This window comes from Haliaeetus albicilla, chromosome 6 (assembly GCF_947461875.1).
Source record: "Haliaeetus albicilla chromosome 6, bHalAlb1.1, whole genome shotgun sequence".
Classification (NCBI taxonomy): domain Eukaryota; kingdom Metazoa; phylum Chordata; class Aves; order Accipitriformes; family Accipitridae; genus Haliaeetus; species Haliaeetus albicilla.
The window spans coordinates 2,130,435-2,154,555 of record NC_091488.1 but is presented as its reverse complement, the minus strand read 5'-3'; the positions used below and the strand labels follow the sequence as shown (position 1 = coordinate 2,154,555).

Here is a 24,121-nt window from a genome sequence, read left to right as displayed (position 1 = left end):
AGATGCAACTGTCTTTGAATACTTTGTAAACTCTAGTGATCAGGGGAGAGCTCAGTGTACAGTGATGGACAGATCTAGGACATGAGAAGCTGCTTTCAGACCTACTTCTGTATGCAGCATTACATGTGATAGCTGTACTCTTCAGAATTGTGTATAGTTCAAACCATAGGTAACAATAGTTTACAGATTTCTAGTTTTATAGCATTTCAATATGCAATCTATATTACAGCTATGTATTTTTTAGCAGAGGAGAAAGACTTGAACTGGCACAGTACAATTACAGCAACCACACTGGTTTGGTTTTATCATTAGCCTGGTGGAATAACCATGTCTATCCATTGCACTTTTAAGGCTGAAAGGCACAGATGTGGTTAAGTTGTTGACTCTGTATTTGACAGAGGAAAAAAAATCCTGAATTTATACCATAAATACAGAAATCTGGGTTTCCATCTCCCCCAGTTGTAGAACTGGCGGTTGAAGAGAGCTGTTTGCCATCGCATGTGAAAAGGAGAGACGCTCAAGCCGTATGTCAGCAGCCAGTCTTCATAAGATGCCTTCAGAGAGTTGGATGACTGCAAAAGAATGGAAAATTAGTTTAGCCAAAAACGTCTAGGATGATTTTGTGTTACGTGACCAAGCAGTAAACATGATCTTTTTGTATATAAATGGATGTATAACTTCAGGTAAATGTCCTGCACTTTATTTATATTTTGACATATAGGTAGGTATGGGGTGTAATATGAAAACGTTATGCCACTGTTTTGATGTAAATTGCAACAGTTCTAGGATTGCAAGAGAGATCGGGTATCCAATTTGACAAAGAAGATCTTGTATCATCTTTCCTAGTGTTAAAATCACTTTCAGTAGGTTTTAACTGTCTGGTTAGAAGGCTAAGGACTGAACTGTTTATGGTATTTTTTCAACGTGAAATTATATTCCAGTAAACATTTTAAAAACTACAATAGAGAAAAAGGCTTCTTTTGGTTTCAGTTGAAAAAACTTTCTAATATCGGTGAGATATGGATCAGTACTGTGGACACCCTTTAGTGAGGGTAAAAATAAGGTCTATTTTTCAAACACAAAGACTATGTCTAAAAAGACTCTGAAATATTTGATCATACTAACAAAAAGCAGAAGGAATTTAAAATTATCAACCTCTAGAGCAACAGCGATTTCACTATGATAACTTCCCAGCATTTCAAGATACTACTGCTAGAATGCCTTGCTACTAGTTGCAAAGATTTCTCTTTATGAGAAAAGCAACCTATAAGCTATATGATTAATACTTATCTGCAGTATTATCTGATATTATAGACCGAGAGACATAGTTTTGCAATCGCTACTTTATAGTACATGGCACTTGTCTTCTCAATAGGCTTTACTCAGCCTGTTTCATGGAAGCTAGTATCAGAAACTCAACTGAAGGAATGCTTTCCTTGGAGGTGAAAAAGGAGCTCATAGCTCAGGAAAAGCACACCAGAGCTTTGAGCCTTCCGACTTTGAGCAGTTCCCAAGGCAGGAGTGTCTCTTGACATAATCCAGACAAGTCTTTGGAGCTGTCTGAACTGGAGCATTGTTCCCCAGTTTCCCTATGAGTTCTAACCTGAGAAGTAAATGGTATTTATAGAGATAAAACATCAATATAGAAATAGGCATGCACTTAAAACATCTTCAACTTAACTCTCAGCATTTACATTTTCAAGGAAAGTTAAATCTGATTAATTAGACAGATTCTTGAAAGGCGCGAAAAATGGGATGTTAATTTATATGGGAAATTGCTTATTAAATGTTGTTTTTATTTGGGAAAAAAGATGTTCAGAGTGGGGAACAGTTTCACCTACTGAAGACATGGGGAATGCGTAGTGCACAAGAGGCTCCCTCCTCCACCCCCAAGAGGAACTTCACCAGTTTCTGGCTGTCCTCCATGGTTCTTTTAACAAATTTAGAACTTGCCAAGTTCCTTGCATTCCTCCCGTCCTGCTGCGGTAGTGGTGGGGAGTGAGGATCTCATCTGGCACAACTATATTCATAGCTTTTCTCATTTGGTTGAATTAATTAAAATGTGAAAACTAAAAATTAATTTCAAGTAACAATTTTCCTAGGACACAAGACCCATTTACTCAGGTCATTGTTCATGTATCACCTATTACACCACTTATCCTTTCTGCCTGTATATTTGTCTGCCATTTCCTTCTTCTTCACCCTACTGATTTCAGCCACATTTTTGTTCAGTCAGCTGAGGGCAATGACAGAAGTTTTCATCGTGATGTATTCCCTCATCAACACCAGTCACTCCCTATGACACCACTCGGTTTAGTGTCCACAACTAGATCAGCATTTGCTGACCCAGCATTTGCTAACTTTAACAGATCACAAAGATGATTACACTTGTACAATTAATAATACGTAAACCAAAGAAAGAAAAAAGACGTCCTCACATGATCTACCAGATAATTAAGATCAAAAATACGTATGACATTAAGTACCTCTGACAGAGAAACTGCCTTTTGGGAATTAAGTGCATCCCATTCATTCACATAGAGTCCAAAAAAACCCCAACCAATCACATATTATTATAATAAAGCTAATTGGATATATTGATTTGGCACTTTAAAAATGTGTTCCTTTTATCACATGCAAAACCCACTTTTTCCCTAGAAATGCCACAAATTCATCCCTCCAAATTCATTCCAACCATACCACAGCCCCACTGTACTAGCAAGGCATAAATAAACATGAAGTTTTTCATGAGAAATAAGGGATTACTGACCACACATTTGCCAAATGGGGAAAAAAAAAAAGAAAAGGCACCCAAATTCATTTTCCTTTTGCATTTTCCTCACAAGGTGTGTAAATGGTATTCATGATCACTAAATGACGGCATCCCTTTGCAAAATATTAAAAAGCTCTCTGCAAACTTTTGCTCCTCCTGTCCTGAGCCCAGTAGCATCACCACATTACCACATGCACCCTCAGGCCCCAGTATGATGTGTGACAGTATCCTATGTTTCATTTCAAACTTCCTCCACACAGACCGTAGCTCTTGAGTTCTAAGTGATCTTTGTTATATTAATTTTACTATAAAAGCAATGCCTTTTTTATTTATGCAAGCCTTCAAAATAATGAAGGTCTGCTAAATACTCCAAGAGCTCCATAAATATCTGCCAGCAAGTGGGAGTCCTTAACATTCTTCTTTGCTGACAAAATCTGTTCAAGAGCTCTGAACCATTTCAGCTTCCTGACCTTAAAAGCCGAAGGCTAACCTTGACTGAATGCATCTAATGCACCCTTTATTTCTCATAGCAGAAGGAGAGACAACCTTCTAGCCTTTGCTCATTCCTGATCCTTCAGGCAGAATGAAACGGAATGATTTAGGATGCCGGGGAGCAGGAATTTAGGGGTCTGCCTGAGTGATTCCCTTTTGTAGGATCCAAGCTTCAATGGAAACTTTCATGCCAGTGGTTCAATGAAGAGCAACAAGAGGGACCTAAAATTCCAAGTCCCAGCTTGATTCAGCATATTTTCAGTTTGCTAACATAATCTTGTAATGTAACTCTAGCAATATTATAATATGTGAATTTGTTGGTGCAAAAATGCATTTATACACACAGTTATGTCTTCTATATTGTAGACTTTCTAAGAGTCAGACTGCCTAACAAAATGTTTGAACAAAACCAGTAAAGGAACAAACTGAGCAAGAGACATTGCACATTGAACAAGTTTACAGAATAAACATCGAGTTACAGCACACATCCCTCTCTTGCAAAAAATATCAACAGGATCACGCATGGAAAAGTACTCCTGTATTATTTTTTCACTCATGCTCTGTACATCCTCTTGGTGTAATTAAATTGTAAGTAATTTGAGGTTTTAGCAGGGACTGCCTTTTGCTAGAGTTGCTAACAGCCTCGGGTTATGAATGTGGTGGGAGATTTACAGTACCAGCAATAAAACAAGCAACCCTGAGTTTCCTAATAATATAAATCTGGTTATTTAATCCAAATTCTATTTTGGCTGTGGTGCTCAGTGAAACTTATCATTGAGATGTAAGCACATGAGATCTACCAGGCAGTTCACTAAAACCCAACAGCTCCCACATACTTCTAGACGATTAATAACCTTTATCAACTTTTCGTTAAAAGATCAAAGTTAAAATGTAACTCCTGGACTCTCTTGCTTGCTATAGCATTCCAGGCATTCCCCCTTCTTTTTCAACATAAATCAGGGACTAAGTTGGCTCCAAACAATGTGGTTGTTTTTTTTTCTCCCTTGCTGCTGCTAACCTCTACCAGAGGTTGTAACAAGAAAAACAGTGGCTATTCTTATCAATGACAGAGAATGATTTTAACGTCTCATGCTGAAAGAGATCTTCAGAATCTCAGAGATACAAATGGGTCTCAGCACTGTGGCACAACAGGTCCACTACCTGAAGTCAGCTCTTGCTTCACATGCTAAGATTCTTCATCAGACACAAAGTTACTGTCAAAAGAAAACCAGCCTGTTGGCTGACCTTTCTGGTGGTTTTTGGTGTGTCTCACTACAGTCAGGAGCACTTTTTTCTGGTATCCTGCCAATCTTCTAATGTGTTTCAAAACACTGCCACATTTGTTTCCAAATACCTAATATAGACTTGATGTGATAAAACCTGAAAAATCTTCAGCTAGATTACTGTATTTTTTATTGCCATTATTTGGCAATTAATAGCTCTCATCACTTACTGAGCTACGCTTGCTCTCCAACAATTAGCAGCAGGGGGAGCCACTTATTTTTCCAAGTTTTCTCATCACCTAAAACCTCATACTTCTTCCCATATTTTACAGGAGTGACAAAATGAACGTTTTTTACTCTGAAATCGCTAGGCCCTATCTGTGCTTGGGAGAAACAGATGCAGCTCCTGGACTGTAAAAACTTTAACATTAAAAAAAATAAGAGAAAGTTAGAGATGAAACCTTTCATTTCATTTTTCCTCATATTTAACCAGCATACATCCTAGTTTGTGTACATACTTCAGTCACCTCTTAGAAATCATACCTCTCGACCTTTAAAAGAAAACACTTCATGAGACTCGTGTAATGCACAAACACATCCCTAGATACAATGAGTGATGTCTTGTTGGTGTATTTTCTTTTGAAGCCTCTCCGTCAGGAGGAAAAAGATGAGCCTTAGAATACTCTCTTTAGTTATTTACTTAAAAAGTATTTGTACTGAGCTCTGTCTCAACATTTTTTCTTTAAATAAAACTAAGGAAGTTCAGTAGAAAAAAAATGTGCATTAGTTATGGTTTTTCATACAGTCACTGTAGAGGAATCATGGTTAACTATAAAGCACAGCAAACTTCTCAATTAAGGCTGGGTTTTGGGGTTTTTCTTTTTAAAGTTACTAATACTTTAAAGCCCAGAAAGCACCCTGAGGTGCCACAGAACCGTTTAACCACCAGGCTAAAGGCCGGATTCCCTACCGTCTTCACAGATTTAGTCCCGGAGTACAGGCCCGAGACCCCCGCAGCCGCCTGGCCACCACCACCAGCACCACAAGCACCACCACCAGCACCACAAGCACCACCTCCTCCACTGTTTCGGAGGGTCGGGGGAGGCGGGGAGGCCTCTCCCCTCTGAGGGCTCCAGACCCCGCCCGGGGAGGCGGAAGAGGGGGACGGGGGACTGAAGCGGCCTGCGCGGGGGGCCGGGGGCTCCCGCCGGGCTCCTGCGCCCGCAGCCCTCACCTTGAGCAGCGTATCCGCCAGGTAGACGGCGCACCAGCCCCCCAGCACACACACCACCACCGGGATCGGGATCATGGCGGCGGCCGTTCCTACGGAGGAGCCCCCAGAACCAAACCTCTCCCGGAACCTTTCTCCCTCGGCTTATATTCCCCGGTCGAGACGCTTCCGGGCTACGCCCGGAGCGGCCGGGCAGGTCGCGGCCGCGCCGTGCGCATGCGCAGTGAGGCGGCCGCCTTTCCCGCCGCCGCGGCGGGCGGGGCGGACTGCGCCTGCGCGGCGGGCCGCCGCCGTTCCTCCTCCTTATTGCTAAATTTACTTCAGCTGTGTCTGTCTACGTGCCTCGCGAGGAGGTGGAACGCGGTCTTTTTATGTTACTTGTGGGATGACGGAGGCAGTCGGAGGCGAGCCACCCTCCCCTTAGCGGGGCTCCGCTGCCCGTTAGGCCCTGGCAGTGCCTGTGGTGCTGCGGGTGGGAGCTCTGTGGAGAGGCCGTACCCCTGTGGAGAGGCCGTACCTGAAAGTGGTCAGGAAAACGTGAGGGAGAATAACAGTCAGTTCACGGTGGTGGGATTAAAGCAGACTGCGGAAGCGCTTCGGGCGTGAGCGAGGAATAGGGTTCCCCTTAACGACGGATATTCTTCCAGAAACGCAACGCTGGCTTCATGACGCAACAAAATGGTTTCACGAGGCTTGTTGTAAAAGTGACTTTCAGGCAAACGCTCTCTGGGACATTGTGTTTCGTTCCCAGTCCATTGTCACACTAATTCTCTGATTGTGTGCCTCACTTGATCTCTCTCACTGCTGTTGGGTGTGCTTTTTGCTGTTACTAGAAGTGGGACGTGCCGTGGGGTCACCGATCTTAAGAGTTGATTTCTCAGGGCCTCTCTTAGTTTAAAAACTTTCACTCAGAGCTTGAACACTAAAAGCAAACAAGTACAAGATTTGGCAAAGGTTAATGGAATTTATTTGCCTACACAAACTTCCCTTTCCCTTTTCCCTCTTTCCCCTTTCCCCTTCCCCCTTATTTCTAAAGATTTTTTAGGCATCAAGACAGCAGCAGTGGGAGAGCCCTCTGCAGTTTGAGGCTTTCAAAGGTCCACCTTTTCCTCTGTGCTCCAGACAAACTTTCCTTGGTCCTGGTTGGTGAGAAATTACTCAGAAGGGCATCTTTCTCCTGAAAATGCTTATTCCAACCATCCTTCAGCTCTTGATGTGTTAGTCTGTGGGTTCACGGACCATTCTGTGGAAGAGCTGGGACTGCCATTAAGAGAAGGGTTCATAAAACCAACCATAGCCTGTCTTTTCTACACAGAAAGCTTTGTAAAGTTGTGTTATTAAAAGAGGTGTACTGTTGTCTATCCTTTGAATCCAAAAATACATCAAGCCCTCCTGCTGGAATTTAAGTGTTTTTAATGCTGTTTTTCCGTCACATTTTTAGGTTTTTCAGCTCGCTCTTTGTTCTATACATGCTTCTTCATCCTGTCCTTCCCAAAATGGATGCTGCGAGCTTTCCTTATGCTCCCAGCAGGAAGAACATCTCAGCTCTGATCTCCTTGACTCTTTTCAGCTCCCTTGCTTTTCACTGATAACATGGCGTTGCTGAGGGGGAATAAGGGGCTATACCTCGGGAGATGGTTAGATCAGCAAGCAAGAAAGGGGAGACAGCCCTGGCCAATCTCTCATCGCTGGCCATTGTGGGGGCAGAGGGGGAAGTGAGAACTGGCATTAGCATGCCTGCTTTCACTTGTTCTCTCTTTGGTGAATGTCTTTCATCTCAAGTCAGGGATGGTTTTCCTCCAAGTTTAGATTTTCCATCCTCCTTAAACCCCTGCCCTTTGGTGGGAGCTGTTCATGTTAACTGATGCCTTATGAGAACTTTTGAAAGAATTTCATTCCAACGTAAAAGCTGAAGAATTACGGGAAGGATATCTAGCCCTCCATGCAATCAAAGTGGAGTCTGTGCACCAACATAGACAACTTTGGGGTGTCCCCAGCATCTCAAAGCAATTATAAAGAGTCCCAGAATAGTCAGATCTGATTATGACTTTTCTGCAGTGGTTCCCAATCTAGCAAGTGCAATTGCAAATCTTTGAGAAACGGTGCAGATGTGGTTAATTCTATACCTTATTTGTTGAAAACTCAAGTTGTTCCATAGACCAACATGCATTTAATATAAATATACAAAACTTATTCTAGTGGTGGTCTTTGGAAGCAATGGAGGGGAATTGTATTCAAACAGTTAAGAACACAAGCACTTCTACTAGTGACATAGCCTCACGGAAATCAAGCGTAGTAAAATGGACATGTTTAAATGATCCAGTCAGTAAACAGCTTTTGTTACACTATTGTATTTTTCTCTAAGTTCATTCAGTATACTGCATAAAGTAAGGACCTGAATTTTATTGAGTTGGCGTAGAAATTGGCAGTGCAAATAAAAAAGAATGCAACTAAAATATGCAGTCTGCGTTTTATTGCTAGAAAGTTTATCACAAGAAAACAAACAAAAATGAGAATTTTCTAGAATGCAAAGATAGATAGATATTCTGGGTGAACTGCCAGCCCCGCTTTTTTTACTTGCTTAACTTCAGTGCGCATTTTGCCCCTGGCAGAAAGGCAAAGTTAATCCTTGTTCCTGTGGAATGAGACCGTTGCAGGCTGTGAAGTGTTACAGGGAGAGATTGCATCTTGCATTTTGAAAATTAAGGTGTTCAGGATTAAAGATCTCCACTTCAAAATGGTTCAGGAGGTAGTACAGACACTGATACACTTTACCACTGCTTGTTTTTCCTTACAGCCACATATTAAGCAAAAGTAGTGACTGAAGGAAAATGCCATGCAGTAATCAGGTTAGTGCACAGTATCCATGCATTGTTACAAAGCAGTGTAACTATCAGAGTTTTAGAAGTCACAGAGTTTTAGAAGCTGAGGTGTGCATTAGTGGGATGGCATGGGTGGACCTCAAAAGGGCAAGTACCAAAGAATGCTAGAAAACAGTCATCAGGCAAGAGTATCTAAGCTCACGCAAAACTTTAGACAGGAAAAAAAAAAATCTCATAAGCATAATAATACCGATTAAATGTAATTTGGCAAGTAAATACCAAACAGAATGTGTTGATAATACATTAAGATATTATCAAATTCAGTTAGCAGCTTAATGTCATAGCCATCTTTTTCTAGACATAGTAAATATATTTATCTTAAAATTAATTATCAACACATCTAATAATTAATCTCTCTTCAACTTTGATCTATAATTGAAGTAGATACATGATTATTCAGATACCACCATAGAAGACACATTGCAAAATAAAAGTATAACTAGTCTTAACAATACTTTCAAAAGCTCTGATGTTAGAGGGATTTGCAGGGCTTCAGAGAAATTGTACCTGATCACAGTTCATTGCAGGCTCAGACCTAAAATCAGCTAAGATGGGGATTTGGGCATGGAGAGGTAGTAAATTTTGCCAGTTTAAAGACCATACAATCAGAACATGACCTGGTTGGGTAAGTGTTTGAGCTTTGAGGAGAGCAAATGGGTTTCTAGATACGTTCTGAGTAGTATTCGTCACTGGATTGTTGGGCATTGAGATGAGCTAAACAGAGGAAAGGAAGGCTGGAATAAAACATGATTCTGCAAATGTTTATGTGCCAGCGTAACTTGAAGGGTTGCCTCCATGGAGTAGGTGAATGTTTGCAGAATGAGCACCCGAGTCTAGCTGAGGATTTAAAGTACAGACAAGGATGCATGAAAGAAGAAATAGATGGGTAAAGATGAAATAGATGGTCCATTAAGCACTTACACAGGTTAGGAGATTGCTTCTGGAGGGAATAAAAAGATCAGAGGAAAGAAGAAATCTAAGACCCAAGAGGAGAGATACAGAGACTGGCACACTACAGAGATGTGTATAGCATTGGTTGTAAATGTTTGAAGGACAACCGTGTCTTCATTTACCTTACTAATATTATTATGTAAAACTCTCAGTATATGGGAGAAATCCAGGTAATGGGAATTATGGCGACATGTAATACGTGTGATCTTTTAAACTGAAACCCAAACAAGAAAAGAAAAAAACCTTTCATCCTTGCTGTGCCTAGAAAAGAAAAGAGCAGAATGTTACACAATTTTCTTGATAGGTTTTTTTTTGTGTTCCAATTACAGTACTAAACAGTCTTGCTTTATTTAAATAGAAATGAGGTCAAAATATTCTGTTAAGGTTCAGGATTTGTTTGCAGTATTTAACCTGGTTACCAAAAATACATGCAGGAAAGGTGGGATTTTGACTCTTAAAACAAATGAAATTTGTTCTTAAGTCACTGTTCATGTGAACCATGTAAGTAAAGGAAAAGCACAAGCATTCACAGAAACATGCCTTTACTTGGTTCATCTGCTACAAGGAGTAGTTTACATGCTTTTTCACTATTTGTTAATTGCTAGTGCTGATCTATAGCAAAACAAATGACAGGTTTTTCTTAATTGCTATCAGTTTGCAGCATTTACCCATCCGTCGTAATTCTGTTAGGCACATCGTGACTGGAATTACATCTAAAAGAAGCTCCTCCAAAGCTGTTGCACTCCAAGGGGAAGTGAGTGTCAGACTCTAAAGAAAAACAAAGGAAAAGGAGAAACTTGAGAGATGTGGCTCGCATATTATTCTAGAATACAGTTCTGTAAGAATTTTAGTTTGGGGCTTCAGCTACTCATTTTAGCTGATAGTCTTGCTTGCTCACCTGTCAGGCTTTGCATCCTCTGCAATCGTTTGGAAGTTGTATGTGAGAAAAAGCGTGGAATATCTACTGTTGAGTAGCTATTCAGCATTAGCTCCTATGTTGGGATCCCTTTACAGCTTCAAAAGTCTGTCCTTGAAAATGGATTTACCTAAGCTGCAGGGAAAAAAGGGCTCAGTCAGTGAAGGAAGAGAGCACACAAGTGAAGCTAATGCCAAACAGTTATGGTTTGTTTTTTGTTTTTTTCTTTAAATTACCGGTGAAGTCCCTATGTACATGGTCTCCTATTCTACTGCAGAATGGAAAACAAATATAGAATAATTTTGGTCTAATTGTTTCATGTTTACTGTAACCTGAAGTAAATGCACAGGATAGCATTAGACCTATCAAGTTGCAACCCCAAAACTTGTAGGGCAGCCCTGAACACTAGAGAAAGGAGTGCGCTTAGCTTGAGTAAGTCAAAGTGAGATAACGCTTTGGAGAAGACGAAGTAGTTTGTAGTTCTTTTAACAGACTGTTAAAGCCTGTAGCATTTCTAGTCACCTATGCATATAAGGTATTTAGCTGTTCTGAATAATAGGAAAGTCTTGCACAGGATGAACTGATGAGGATATCGCCATAACTGTCCGCCTGGACTGTGCAGATGGTTGAAGTAGCTCCTGAATTGCTTCATCATACAGCACAGCGCCCGCTTAAACCAGCACTGATTTTGTTCTGCCTCAAGGACCAGGCTGTAAGGAGCTGCTTCATGATCACATAGCCCTCCACGCACTGGCTAAACGGTAATCTTGACTGGTGTCCCAGTACTACAGATCCCCTCTGGTCCTTGTCAGCCAGGGCACCTGTGAGCTATCCATGACAAAACAGCGGGTTTGCCTTACGTAGGTCAGTTTATGTCAGGAACCTGAGCTAAGAACATTTCCTTTCTTCCTAATAAAAATAAATAACCAGTTTGAGAGTTGGCTGCAATAAAGCTGTGAACATCTTCATGGATACTCTCGTCAGAGCCTAAAGATCATGGCCTGGCACCTCACCGATAGTGGTGGGCAGAGGGAGCACAGAGCAGGCTGCAGTTCTCGAAAGTCAGTTCCAGGACAGATGATTTTCAAGCACCACTTTTCGCTGCACATCTTGAGAACTGAACTGTACTTCAAAGGGCTACCCCCTGTGTTGCACAGCCTGATGTGACTGAATGAAGCAGCTTAATATTTACAGTTTCTTTTTTCGGGTTTGTTATTATCCTGGGATAGAAGATATTGCCAGCCCACAACCCTACTTCATACGGGTGTAGAGTAAGATGTGAAGATTTTAAAAACTACTTTGTGTAATTTCCTAAGAGAAACTGTTTATACTGTTTTTAATACTTGAGATTTGATATTGTATTGGGAAACATAATTTAGAAATCAGGAGCTGGAGGACTTACTGGTCTTTCTGTGCCAACGCTGATTTCTTTGGGCAATTTCTCTCTGAACAGGTACAATATTTATATGGCAGGAGACCACAGATGATTGAAAAATGTTCCCGTAGCAGTTCTGATTCAATAAAAGTAAGGTTTGATGTAGATCATGTTTGACTACTTGATAGATAGGTATGACTAGTAGATTTATTCATATCTTCACCATGGAAAGCATTCATTCTTAATTCTCTCATTTTTCAGAACATTGGAGATAGGAGAAGCTAAGGATTTTTTTCCTTATGACCCATGGGAACTAAGGTTAAGTGTCCTGATATTGATTCAAACTTTAAAAATCTTCACACCCACAGTTTATCAGTCTTCATCTTTTATCTTCTGTTCAGCAGATACAAACCAAATCACATATGATTCAGCAGGTTGGTGCAGTTGTCCTTGAATTTGGTAATTTTTTATCTAAAGGCATTCATTTCTTTATAATGTTCATGACATTCCTCCAGCCCATTGCCTCATCTCCCTTCTTCTGGGGGCATCTTTCTACCAGGCAGCTTTTTCATGTCTCAACCATGTCTTTATTCCTGTTAATATGCCATTTAGATGAGGAATCATCAGAAATTAGTCTTTGTTCTCTTTGTTAGACTTCAGATGATTGCTCTCACAGCGGAAACGTGGCTGTGTGTGAGCTGATTACCTGCACAGCTGCATTTTTTTTTTTTCATGCTTTATTACAAGAGATAAGCACATTGCTTTGTGTGGTGCTGAGTCCCCAAGTCCTCTGGTATATCTGTACCTAGTTCTCATACATCTTTGGGTCAGATGGGTACAATGGCAAAATTCCTTACTGTGCATCAGGTGAGGTCTTAATCTGACCATTGAAGACAAGAGCTAATAGTGTTCAGCAGCTGTAATCAACTGACGGGGATGGCCTTCATCAAAAGAAGTCTGTTATAGGATTGAAACAGATAATAGATGCCTATTCAAATTATCCTGATTTGTGAAAACGATGAGCAGTCTTTCTGTTCAAAATTTCACCAATGATTCAGTCAGTTCCTGTTTTGTCAAGCTTGTTTGCCCAGAACAATATCTGATGGTGCAATGTCATGTTTTTTGTTTCTTTTCCAAATGGTGCTGAATCATTATAGCAGACAGGATGTTTACAAAATCAGCATGTCATTTAAAATTCATATTGCCTTCAAAATCTGCCAGTACCCTTGCTCTTTCTTATGGTATCAGCTTTGCCAGGTATAGTGGCTAAAATTTCCCAGGAGAAAAGTGGAAACAAATTTGTTGCTTGCACGTCATCATCACATTTCAGTTACTCAAAACATTTTGGTAAGTAAGAATTTTATAGAATGCAAAGCGACAGAGAATATGGCTTTTGGGTAATTCAGTGGTCAAAGCTATGATGTTCTAGCATTTGTGTGGGTTATATTCATAATGCAGTTTTTAGAACTTAATACAAATTTTTAGATGATGCTAACAATGCTATTAAAAGATGCTGGAACTCTGAAATTTAGAACAAGGTCACTGGCAGCCTCTAGTGAGACCATCTTCTTAATACAAGGCTAATTATTTCCTGATGGAACAGCCTGTGATAATAATCATCATGCTTTTATATGGAAAAGAAAGAGAGCATGCAGGAGTTGAATTAATATTTAGCAGCTCAGAAATGTCACAGAAGCAGCTGTGTGTCAGCTAATTTAGATATGTTTGTTGACTTCTTGTCCACTAGATAATAGCAAACATTTTTGCATGCTGTTTTATGTCATTCATTATTTAAATAGCCTGATGTTATTCTTGTTGACATAGCTGTACAAGTAGAAACTCAAGAGAAAGTGCTTGATTTTTTCTTGATATTAAGAAATATATGGATTGGGGGAAACTGAGAGAAGCAATCGAACAGTAGACGATACTTTCTCAAACAGCTTTTCTTTCGACAAAGCAGCTGAGGTCTGATATTCTTTCTGCAATCTAGGATTCAAATTTTTTTTCCATTTAAAGCAAGAGTAAGAATGGGCTCTGATGCCTCCTAATTGCTAGTTCCACTGTATTTTAAATTTTTGTAGTTCTGTCTAACCTCATATGACTGGGTGCTATTGCTAAGTCTCTGTCTTTCATCAAGCCTATGTGCCAAATCATTGTTACATGCAGTAGATACATCTTTAGCAATGGAAAAGAGCCTAAAAGCACAAATAAAAACTGTGTGAGTTAGAAAATGGATGGTGGGTTTTTTTTTGTCCAGGATCCTCTACGTTAGTCCTCTGAGAAATCTGTCTGATAGCAGGTTTGCTATTTTAAACCTTAGTCAATAACTTAGGTGTATTGAATGAAGAGAATAGTTGCACTAGTTGCACTGCAACTTTAGTTTTCGTATTCTTCTCCAAACAATTCGAATGGAGGTAGTGATAGGAATTAATTAACCAAATACTTAATATCTTGGGCCCACTTTTCTTACCTGGTAATAAACTGTGATTTATAGAGCTAAAATTAAGGTAGGGAAGCAAAGTTTTGTATTGCCAAAGATCTATAATATGTTGCTACTACTTGGTAATTTGAAGCAGAACTCCAGGAATGTATGTTTTTAACTTTTTACTTTAAAGAAGTCTTATTTCAAGTGAGCTGAGGTTGCGACTGCTCCTTTGTTGACTTGCATTCTCAATTGTATTATATTGTTTGCATTACACTAAAACATTTTGGACTATAATAGAAAAAATATTTTTCTTTTGGGAGCCTCATGGAAGTTATAACTGTGCTCATGGGGTTTCTCAAAAAGCAAAACATTTAAGTAAGCATATTAAGTAGTGACAGCTTAAAGAAACAATTCTGACATTATACAGTGAAATATCTCAGTCAAGAAGTAAGATACATATATGTTTCTATTAACCATCAACTTCGCTTTCAAAACTAATAAGCTGTTCCAGGAAGCATGTTAATTAGACAAGCTTCTAGGAATGCAACAAAAGTGTATTTTGAACTATATTGGGATTTTCATACTTCAAATAAATACATTGTTATTATGTCTTTTGGATCTCTGCACATGAGATGTAATAATTTTATGCAGTGTGTGTCTATGTACCTGGCCCTAACTTGCCAGGCATTGAATCCATCATCTGAAATGCACATATGCCTCATTATTTACCTACTAAATCATCTGCTGCACGTATTCACCAGCTGAATCTGCAAGTCATGGGGCTGTGCATCCCAGTGCTTATTCGAAGGTAACGGTACTCTGCAAAGTAATGGTGAAAGTGTCTATTTTTCCCTTTAAAATCCACCAGATCTACATTTTCTGATGTTAGTGATGAAATTTGGGGTTACACCTTTTATCCTCACAGTTTAATACAGTTTATGTGTGATAGCGTATGGGTGTTGGGTATGTGACAGAGGTAGATTCTTTTCTTGTTTACGCATCGCTGTTAAGTTACTTGTCACTGCTATGAAAATTTGTTGAAGGAAACAGTGCTGAGCTGGCATTTCTTAGGCGTATTTGCAGGGTGTTGGGATTATAAAAAGTAAGCGATGGCCTACCTTTGCTAAAGTAATGACACATGGAAGAAGAACTCTGTATTCCAGAACTGGTTTGTAAAATAACTATTGTAATATAAACTGAAATACATTCATGCAGAAGACCACGTTTTACAAAAATATATTGCCTTGTCATTGCCTTCTAATACTTTTGTTGTAAATGCGAACCTTCGCAAGGAGGTCTCTAAAGTCACTTATCTGACTCTAGCTTTGCTTTAACGTGGTCTCAGCCGCCTGGAAGGCAGGACCAACGCCTCCATTCTAGGCAAAAGACAGGTCTGTGAGCCCTCTTGTGAACCCTGCCGTGTTTTAAGTGCGACACTCGTCTCGTGCCTCAAAATATTTGACAAGAGCCGTGCTCGGCCTTCCCGAGGAATAGGCCAAGGGGTCTCCTTGGAACAAGGCGATCGCTGGACGTGTCTCCATCAGTCAGGACCTAAAAACAAATGCGCGTGCTTGGTGCATGCCTAGTTGCGTGTCCATCGTTTTGGGGAGCAGCCTGCAAGCTGCTCGAGCACGTCGTCAGCTTCATCAGCTGCTTCCAGATGACAGCACTTTTGGGAAAGAGGGCAGCAGAGAATGAGTCACAGGCTTAACGGAGCGGTCCGCGCGGTCATCTTCCTCCTTGAGATACGTGAGTATCTCGAGTTCTTCGTAATTACGTCTCCGTAACGATTCCCTCCTCCGGCAGGGCGGTAGGGAGCTGCCCCAAACGCCGCGGGAGGAGCGGCGCGTTGCCTTCTGCCGCCGTGTGCCGGGCGTTTGCGAAAAGCCCCGAAGGACAGGGAGAGGGAGGGATGGAAAAGGACCCAAAGGTGTGTTCCTTCAGCACCTCCCGCTCGACACTTGAGCCCTGGTTTTATGATGGTCAAGTGCCACAGGGGACCGAGTTACAGGGTGAATCGAACGCTATATTTAGGAAGAACAACTGGAAGCTATGACAGGAATTCCCTTTTACACTTCGCTTCTCGGCCGAGTCCCACTCCAGCCGGGAGCAGCTCTCAGTGCCGTCCGGGCTGAAAGCGTCGGAGCTATTTCAGACACATTAAAAGGATCACAGTCACTACCTCAGCTGGTAGAAGAAGGTCCCTCTTTCAGCATCGAAAGGAGGTGCACATACTCACTTGACGGTTTGGAGCTTTTCTTATATAAGTAAATAAGTAAGCTGATCTTGAAGGGGTCGATTAAAGACTCGGAAGACCCTTACGAAAACTCTTTAATAACTGCTGCGAGGTGACTACGGTAGTTGTGGGTTTCTGCTTATTTTAATGTCTCGTGCAGCGTATCAGCGTATTCAGAGCAGATTGTTGTAGTTCTTGCTTCGTAGTCTGTGGGGATCTTTAAAGCCTTAAAACAGAAAGTCACTTAAATCCTGGTAAGAAGCGTTAACTGTGTGTTAGCTCGAATACTGTAGTACATAGGTACATGCTTACTGTTTTCTGTATGTTTCTTATGGCTAGTGATAAATTACCCGGGGGGTTTGATGGTGAGAGAGGTGTTCTTTCACCGTAAGCTGAACAGGTAACTGTAGCGGAGACAACTGCATTACAGAAAATACGGTGGCATTTGCCTAGAGCGTGTAGTAAGTTTTTGTGTAACAGGCTGGAAGCTGCAAAGTAGGGCTTTCTCTTCTTTCTTTGTACGAGCTGGGTCTCACGGTAGCGTAGTTCCCGTCGAAGCCTTTTAATAAGACAATACCCTGCAGTTCTGTGTCCAAAATACCCGTTGTGCTGGATGCCGTGAGCGCGGTGGGGAAAGGACGGCTTCCAGCCGGGGCGGGGGGAGGGCTCTTTCTGTCGTCTGTGTGCCACTGTGCATCTCTTGTGCGGGTTACAAACGGTGGCTTTATGATATCGCATTTAAAGCGCATCGGATAAGTCAGCTTATTATCTTGCTGCAGCCCCGTCAGAAATTATTTTTAGCAGAGGGACAGAAGATAGGTCCTTTGTTTCGCAAAGTTTCTTTTCAAAACGCTGTTTTATTTCACCGTAGTAGTCCTGTATTTCGCGAGTAATACTTTTCATGAGTGCTTTCGCTGCGAAGCAAGGGAATTTTCAGGGGAAGTCTGGCATAAACCAGCTCCAAACTGAACTAACATTGCCGTTGCTTTCTAAGTTTGGCTCAGCATGCAGCCCATAAAAGGTAGGAGGGAAGGTGCGGGGAGGCCAAAAAAGACACCGGGGAATACAGGCTGCGTGCGTCTGCGTTCCTCTGGCTGCATACATGTGAAATCCTGCCATGGAAATGCGGGCGAAGAGTGATTTTTTCAAGTTTGCAGAGCTGATTGGAACGCCAGAAATAATTTAATACAATCAGTGCAGCGCTCTTGACTCTCTCGTTGAGATGCGTGGCAAAAGAACAAAGGGATTTATAAAAATGAACTAATCACTTCAGTAATAAATGCATCTGTAATCCAAGGTTTATCTTCCTGTGGTTGATGGTCAGCATTGCTCTGGAGGGAAACTCAGGGAAGGGAGGGAATGGCAGAGAGCCAGAGAAGATTGTCTATTTTTACTCAGTAGCGTGCTGTTGTCCTGATTTCTCTGGCGGTAATGAGGACAACATGAACGGGTAGGAAAATCACCTCCTCCAAAAGCAGTCCTACACAATTGTATCATGCGTCCGTCTTTAGGAACCGGTGTCTGATTGCAGTCGTTTTGACCGCAGACTTCTCGTGAACCCGGAGCACCTCGCTGAGGAGCACTGTTGCTGTGCTTGTTTTAAAGTTGAGATTCGATGTAAATCCTTGCCTCTTTAGCTCTAGGTGGCCCGAGAAATGGGTATTGGTGTTTTCGCAATGCACAGGCACCCAAGATGGAGAAGTACATCTTAGCATGAATTTCTTTGTGGCAGTGTTTAGAAAGTAGATCCACAGTGGTTTAAAATGCTTTATGTTAATTCCCCGTGCTTTTGTTTCCATTTTTCATTCTGATTAGAAAGAGGAGAAAATGATAAGAAAAATTAATTAAACTTTTCCATATTATGGGTCCCATCTTTCCAATAAACTGGGCGATTGTTTTGTGTTTATGTTTGGAATACAACCACTGGTTAACAGCACAGTTATTTCTATGCATAGTAAAGATTTTCAAAAAGGGAAGAGAGGGAGTGCAGTAAATCCTTTTGGCTTTTTGAAATCTGTGCAAATTTTGTCATGAACTTCAGTGGGCAAGATTTCATCCCCAAAAGTGAATTCTAAAGTTTTTAAAACTACCTCTGATTTTAAGATTATAAATGTAAATGTGAAACAACGATATAAAACTCACTGGAGGCACGCTGTTTTTATTTTGCACAGCGGGATTTTTTTCTGATTGATTAATTTAGTGGAAGCAGTTTAAACCTGAAGCAACCTATGAAGATGACGTCCTCCGACTTAACGCCGTGTTGGTTTGGACAGCACTCTTTACAGCTAGGCATGCGATCAGAGGGAGACCTCTAATGGCAGGTCATTTTTACTTTAAGTTCTGCTCAGCATTATACACAGATTTAAAGCCGATGTGAGGATATGCAAGAGCAAGTCTTCCAGGCAGCTCCAGCGATACAATTTCAGGCTGATATTCCAGGCTGAAACCAACCTACAACTCATCTATTCTTTTCTTTGGTACCGCCTCCACGTGGCAGTTATACTCTTTGGAGTACCAGAGGCTTGGACCCACTTTTGATTTCTCAGTATATTTCTCCTATTCCCTCCTATGTCATTTATTACTTTTCTCAATATTTTCCTTCCAGTCTCAGGTTAAATATAGTAGCAAAAATATGCTGTAGTTTGTTTGGGATCAATGAGTTCTCTGCTGAACTCATTTCTCACCTTTTAGTATTACTCTTATTTTGTATTATAATGGTTAAATGACCAGACTCTGATGAAGGTCTAGTCCAGTTAAAATCTTAATTCTCAGTGAAAGAATAAAAGGCTGAGATGATATTTCAATTAATCTGATAATAAAATGTCTCGCTTTTTTTTTTAAACCTTTGTAGAATCTTTTGACTTGGGTGTATTTCCCTTTGTTACTGTATATTGGTACTATGTCAGTCCATATTTCTCCGCCTGCATAAAATTATATGGAAAACTCTTCCTTTTAGTCTTACTGCTAAAGAAAACTGATGAATCTATATGTTCTACAGCTTCGAAGAGAGGCTACTTTGTGCCCTAGCAATTGTCAAAAAGAACGTTAGAGTTTGACCATCTTGATCATTTTCAGTCTATAGGCATTAAAGATTTGCAAGGATTTGTAATTCAGAAGATGCTTTTGTCTGCATTTATCAATGTTTTATGGCAAGTTATGCTTTATTTGAAAGAAGGTTTAAACTGAGAATTTTAATAAATCCCGCGTACATACTGTGACAGAGATAATCATACATTGTTTATCCTCAAATGCTTCCCTTAATTCTTACTCATTATACAACGCCGTTAAGGTTTGAGAGATTCCTTATCTCTACTCATTATTGTTTTTAATGTGAAAGAGATAGCTCCATTTGTGGCTATGAAAGATTAATTGGAGGAGCTCAGGTGTTCTGTCTGCTTATGATACTCAGAAGGAATAACTAAGCAACTCTGAAACTGAGATGGAAACAGGAGCTGGGCAGATGAAATGGATGCCTGTCAAGAGGCAGCGCGGGTTAAGTTCTAGCTTATCTCCCTGAGCTATCAGAATGTCAGAGCCTGTAACACTTTCCCATTTTGCTTGCAGGGATAAGCCTCTGTCTTAAAAATGTCAAAACAGCCAGCGTCACATGTCAAAGCCATTCAGGTAAGAGACAGTATTTATGTTTCTAATATAATAAAATAATAAATCTCAACCTCCACTGCTTGGCAAACTGCATTTTGCTCATATAAAACACCACAGAAGTGATAACTGGGGTTTATTCTTTTAGAGTGAAAAGCTTGGTAGATATGAAAGCACTGAAAAAGTTTGACCTGAAGAGCATCTTATGATCTGAGCTGATAAAAAACTGGATCAGATATGTTGCTTGCTTGCTTGCTTGCATGGTCTTTCCAGTGTTAGGTTATGTCTGTTGGTGGATCAGCTAAGCAAAACACGGTGATAGATCTGCATAACTGATCAGCATTATGAGTAAAAGTAACTCTTGCAACTATTAGATTTTCCACAGAGTTAATATAATGCTGGAAGAATTCCAGGCTAAAAAGATGGCATAAGTATTGAAGATTTTCATGTCTGCACTGCTTTAGGAAAAAACCCCCACAACTTCCAGTATTTGTTTAAGCAGCATTTTATTTAAAAGCCAAAGTAAAATGAGAGGGATGTTGATGTTTTCCTTTTAAAAATTCTTGTATGATGTCACATACCTCCTCAAATGGCATATGCTCATAAGGATGAAGTTGGTTGTTACACACTTGTAAAAGAAATAGCTGGACAATTATCCCAACATCCTCATGAAGCAGCATCATGAAGAATGTATTTAGCTCATGCTATCATTGATTCTTGTCACAAGGCCAAAATACCTCCCGCACTGCAGAATTTTACAGAATTTCCATGTATTTTGTAAAATGCACTTGCAATGAAATTTTACCATGAGTTCAGGTTCCCTTGAAATTACGTAAGAAACACAAAATGGAATTTCTAAAGTCTGATCTGTCTTCTGTTTCCTCAAGATAATACTAACTCAATGGATTGGAGTATCAAGAAGATTAATTACCCAGTGGCTAGACAGCATACTAAAGTTGCAAGGCACTGTAAAAATGCTAATTCACTTTATCATCATGAACCTTACTGGAACAGGCATACAAACTACTGTACTCTAATTCAGTTGAAACTAGCAGAAGTTTGCCATTGATCTCACTCAGTTCAAATTTTCATCCCTCTTTTACAGTGACTATGGGAATGTTTGTATGATTAATGAAAAAATGATAATGATAAATGATAATTTATAGCCTAAAAGTATTTACATTTTACATTTAAACTCCATAGGCACATACAAACATTTTTAAGGAATGACGTTGGTTTGCTTTTTGCCTTAAAGTAAAGAAGTAGTTATAGCCTCCTTTTTATTTTGATGACTTTCCAACTTGTAAATATAAAAAAATGGTTCTAGTTTGTCCATTTTAAAACTGCATTAAGTTTAATATTTTAAGAAACTTTAATTTTTGCAAAGGTAATTTGAATCACGAGAGATATTACAGCACAAATTAAAAAAAAAAATCTATTAAACATTGTGTCAAAGGTTGCTCCAGCAGAGAGACTTGCACTTGAATTGATGCCTACTACACTCTGAGCACTCTAAGAACCGTGACTCAAAACGTCACATTACTTTTATACATTGTGATTCATATATTATGATCCTTTGCTGTTATGGGCTATTACAGTAGGACCGACATCGCCTGGAGAATATACATCATGCTGCAGCGATAGAAATGTAATGACACTATACCGACTGAAGTATTTCATGATATTTCATGGCAGAAGCGGCTTCTTTCTGACCATACAAGATGTACGCTAAAATCTTCACTTGCCAACAGCCACAAAATACAGGTGTGGGAGAGTTAAAGGTAACAGCTGGTTCCCAAGAGCGGTTTGGGGTGATAGCGGACCAAAGTACTGTTAATTCCTGGTAACGTTCATTGCTGGCTTCCCCCTCTCGGTGTGTAAAAGGCTGCGTACAGCTCTGGCTGAAAATTATTCTACCTACAAACACCACTCTTGGCTTTCCCCAGAGGTAAGGGTGAGGGGTTTCCTATTTTTTTTCTGAATCACATTCAGTTTTCTCTGTAGTTCCTTTATTATTTTTTTCAATTGAGTATGTTTATACTGAAGCGGCTTTCCAGCCTGTTCAGTCATCCTTCTGGACAGCTAGGAATGGCTGTGGTGCCGTGAAGGATTTATCCATAACGGTCCTCACCTCATGCATGGCTCCATGAGTTGTGTCCTACTCTGGATACCCTGTCTCTATTAAACAGAAAGAAGAACACAAACAAATCTCTAAATACCAGTTTAATCAATTCAAACCAGTGAGATATGTTGTATGTCATCCTTACGGATATTTTTCCTTTGGTCCGTTCAGGAAGACCTTAGCAGAGTACATCGGTACGCGTACCGACTCATTAATAAGACTGAATGACATCCCAAATACGGTAGGCACTTTCCAAAAACAAAGGAAGATGCAAACCCCCAAAAGTTTTAATAATTAGTATGATTAAAAATAATAATCACACCTAGAAGGCCTGTCTAAAGCAATTATAATTCAGGATTTCAGGACTTTGGAGCAAAAAATTTCCTGTTTAGCATTTTACTGGACGGGGAGCCAGCGAGGAAGAGATCACTGAGGCTCGTACCTCCGTCCCAGCAGGCAGGTGACAAGAGCCTTGAAACGCAGTTTAAAAACAAAATTGCAGACTTGTGCTGATCGCAGCACAACGCGGTCCTTGCAGAGCCACGCTGGCGTACAGAATGTGGTCCACTCCTCACCCCTTGTACAGCTGCTAATCCGTGGGAGGGGACCGGCGTTGGGTGAGGAGGGAGATTTGCAGCTCAGGGCTCTGGTCAGGAATTGCTCAGGAATCATACTTTCATTTCATCCTAGAAATATTTTAATTTATAGTACGTGTTATCAGATCCAGACAGCGTTAAATCATGTCTTAAAGGCTGCTCGTGTTACCGAGTTAATGTTTCATCTCTGCGTACGCCTTGTCCAAACTCTGACGGGAACGCGCTTCTTCCGGATAAAATAGTTCGGACCGCTTTCATGGGACGCGGGTTCCTGTGAAAATGCTGAAGCGGACCAAAGAGCGGTTTATTTAATTTAATCGGCAGCCTGGCACTTAGCGGTCCGTTTTCGTTTCCCGAACCCTTTTGGGTCCCAGCTGGTCTGTCAGTCCCAGCAGGAGATGCGGGGGCCAGGTATCCGAACCGCCGTGCCGTGCTCCGTCCTGGGTGGCCGCGGGGGGCTGGCTTCGGCTTTTACCGACCCCGAGGGGAAGAAACGCCCGAGTCCAAAATCCGCACCGAGAGCAGAGATAACTCTTAATGCTTCAGCTCTGCAAACTCGTACGACCACGCTAGCTGTGAAGAGCAGAGAAGTTTCGTGTTCCAAAAAACCAAGCTGCCTGGAGGTACCAGAGCCTGGCAGGGGAGATGCTTAAAATTAAAAATAGCAAAGCTGGTTTTTTTCCACCCGTGAATGGAATAATGGGTTAAGTACTGCGAGGCTGAAAATGCCCCGTCTCCTGGGAACTTCGGAAGTGCAGATGAAAGGTTTCACAATATCTAAACTAATGCTCGGTGAAAAAGCTGTATGAAATGAATGCCCAGTTGCCTCTAAACTACCTGGCCCTACAGACGCTTGCCAGCCCCACTGAAATGGCAGCATCGCTTTGCATAAATAAAATAACGGGAAACAGATAAGTAGAATACAGGGAGAGGTGCTTATTTCTTGGCAAAAGAATTCTTAATTTGCTCGACATTTGGCTGTTTTCCTGCGGTTGCCCAACCCGGGGCACGATCTGCAAGGCCACGATTTGAGCAGAAGGGTGGGATTATTCGTCTCCATTTAATGCAAATCAGTCAGATGGTAAACTACGATAACACAGGTCGCTGTTGGAAGGTTCTCCGCTTCCGCTGCATCACATTACCGATTCACCCCCTGGTTTTACCAGTGGGAGTCATGATATTTTGATGACATTTCCTAGGAGCAGCTTCTCTTCTGAGATCACGAGATAAGAATAGGTATAAATTGTGCATTTAGTTGATCACGCTATTTGACTTTAAAAGTAATCCAGGCTGGGTCAC

General features: G+C 40.8%; 2 protein-coding genes across 10 annotated transcripts in view; one reads left to right on the top strand and one right to left on the bottom strand.

Moving 5' to 3' along the window:
* The window catches only part of MBTPS2 (membrane bound transcription factor peptidase, site 2), a 36,943-nt gene extending 31,067 nt beyond the window's left edge, over nt 1-5,876 (bottom strand). For both annotated transcript variants that reach the window (XR_011324940.1, XM_069784833.1), the window contains exons 1-2: nt 5,723-5,876; nt 424-572 (exon numbers count right to left, since the gene is read on the bottom strand). Coding sequence is in view for 1 of the 2 variants with exons in the window: in XM_069784833.1 (XP_069640934.1) it covers nt 424-572; nt 5,723-5,797 (224 nt within the window). In the remaining variant the exon portion in view is untranslated. The remainder of the gene's footprint in view (nt 1-423; nt 573-5,722) is intronic.
* Nucleotides 5,877-15,891: 10,015 nt separating this feature from the next.
* The window catches only part of SMPX (small muscle protein X-linked), a 39,424-nt gene continuing 31,194 nt past the window's right edge, over nt 15,892-24,121 (top strand). Inside the window, exons 1-2 of one of the 8 annotated variants that reach the window (XM_069784830.1) lie at nt 15,892-16,017; nt 20,069-20,128. In XM_069784830.1, coding sequence (XP_069640931.1) covers nt 20,090-20,128 — 39 coding nt within the window. In that variant the 5' untranslated portion in view covers nt 15,892-16,017; nt 20,069-20,089. Of the gene's footprint in view, nt 16,018-16,306; nt 16,617-16,692; nt 16,759-17,500; nt 17,526-20,068; nt 20,129-24,121 lie in introns of those variants that run through there. The other 7 variants (XM_069784826.1, XM_069784828.1, XM_069784827.1 and 4 more) reach the window with 7 other exon arrangements.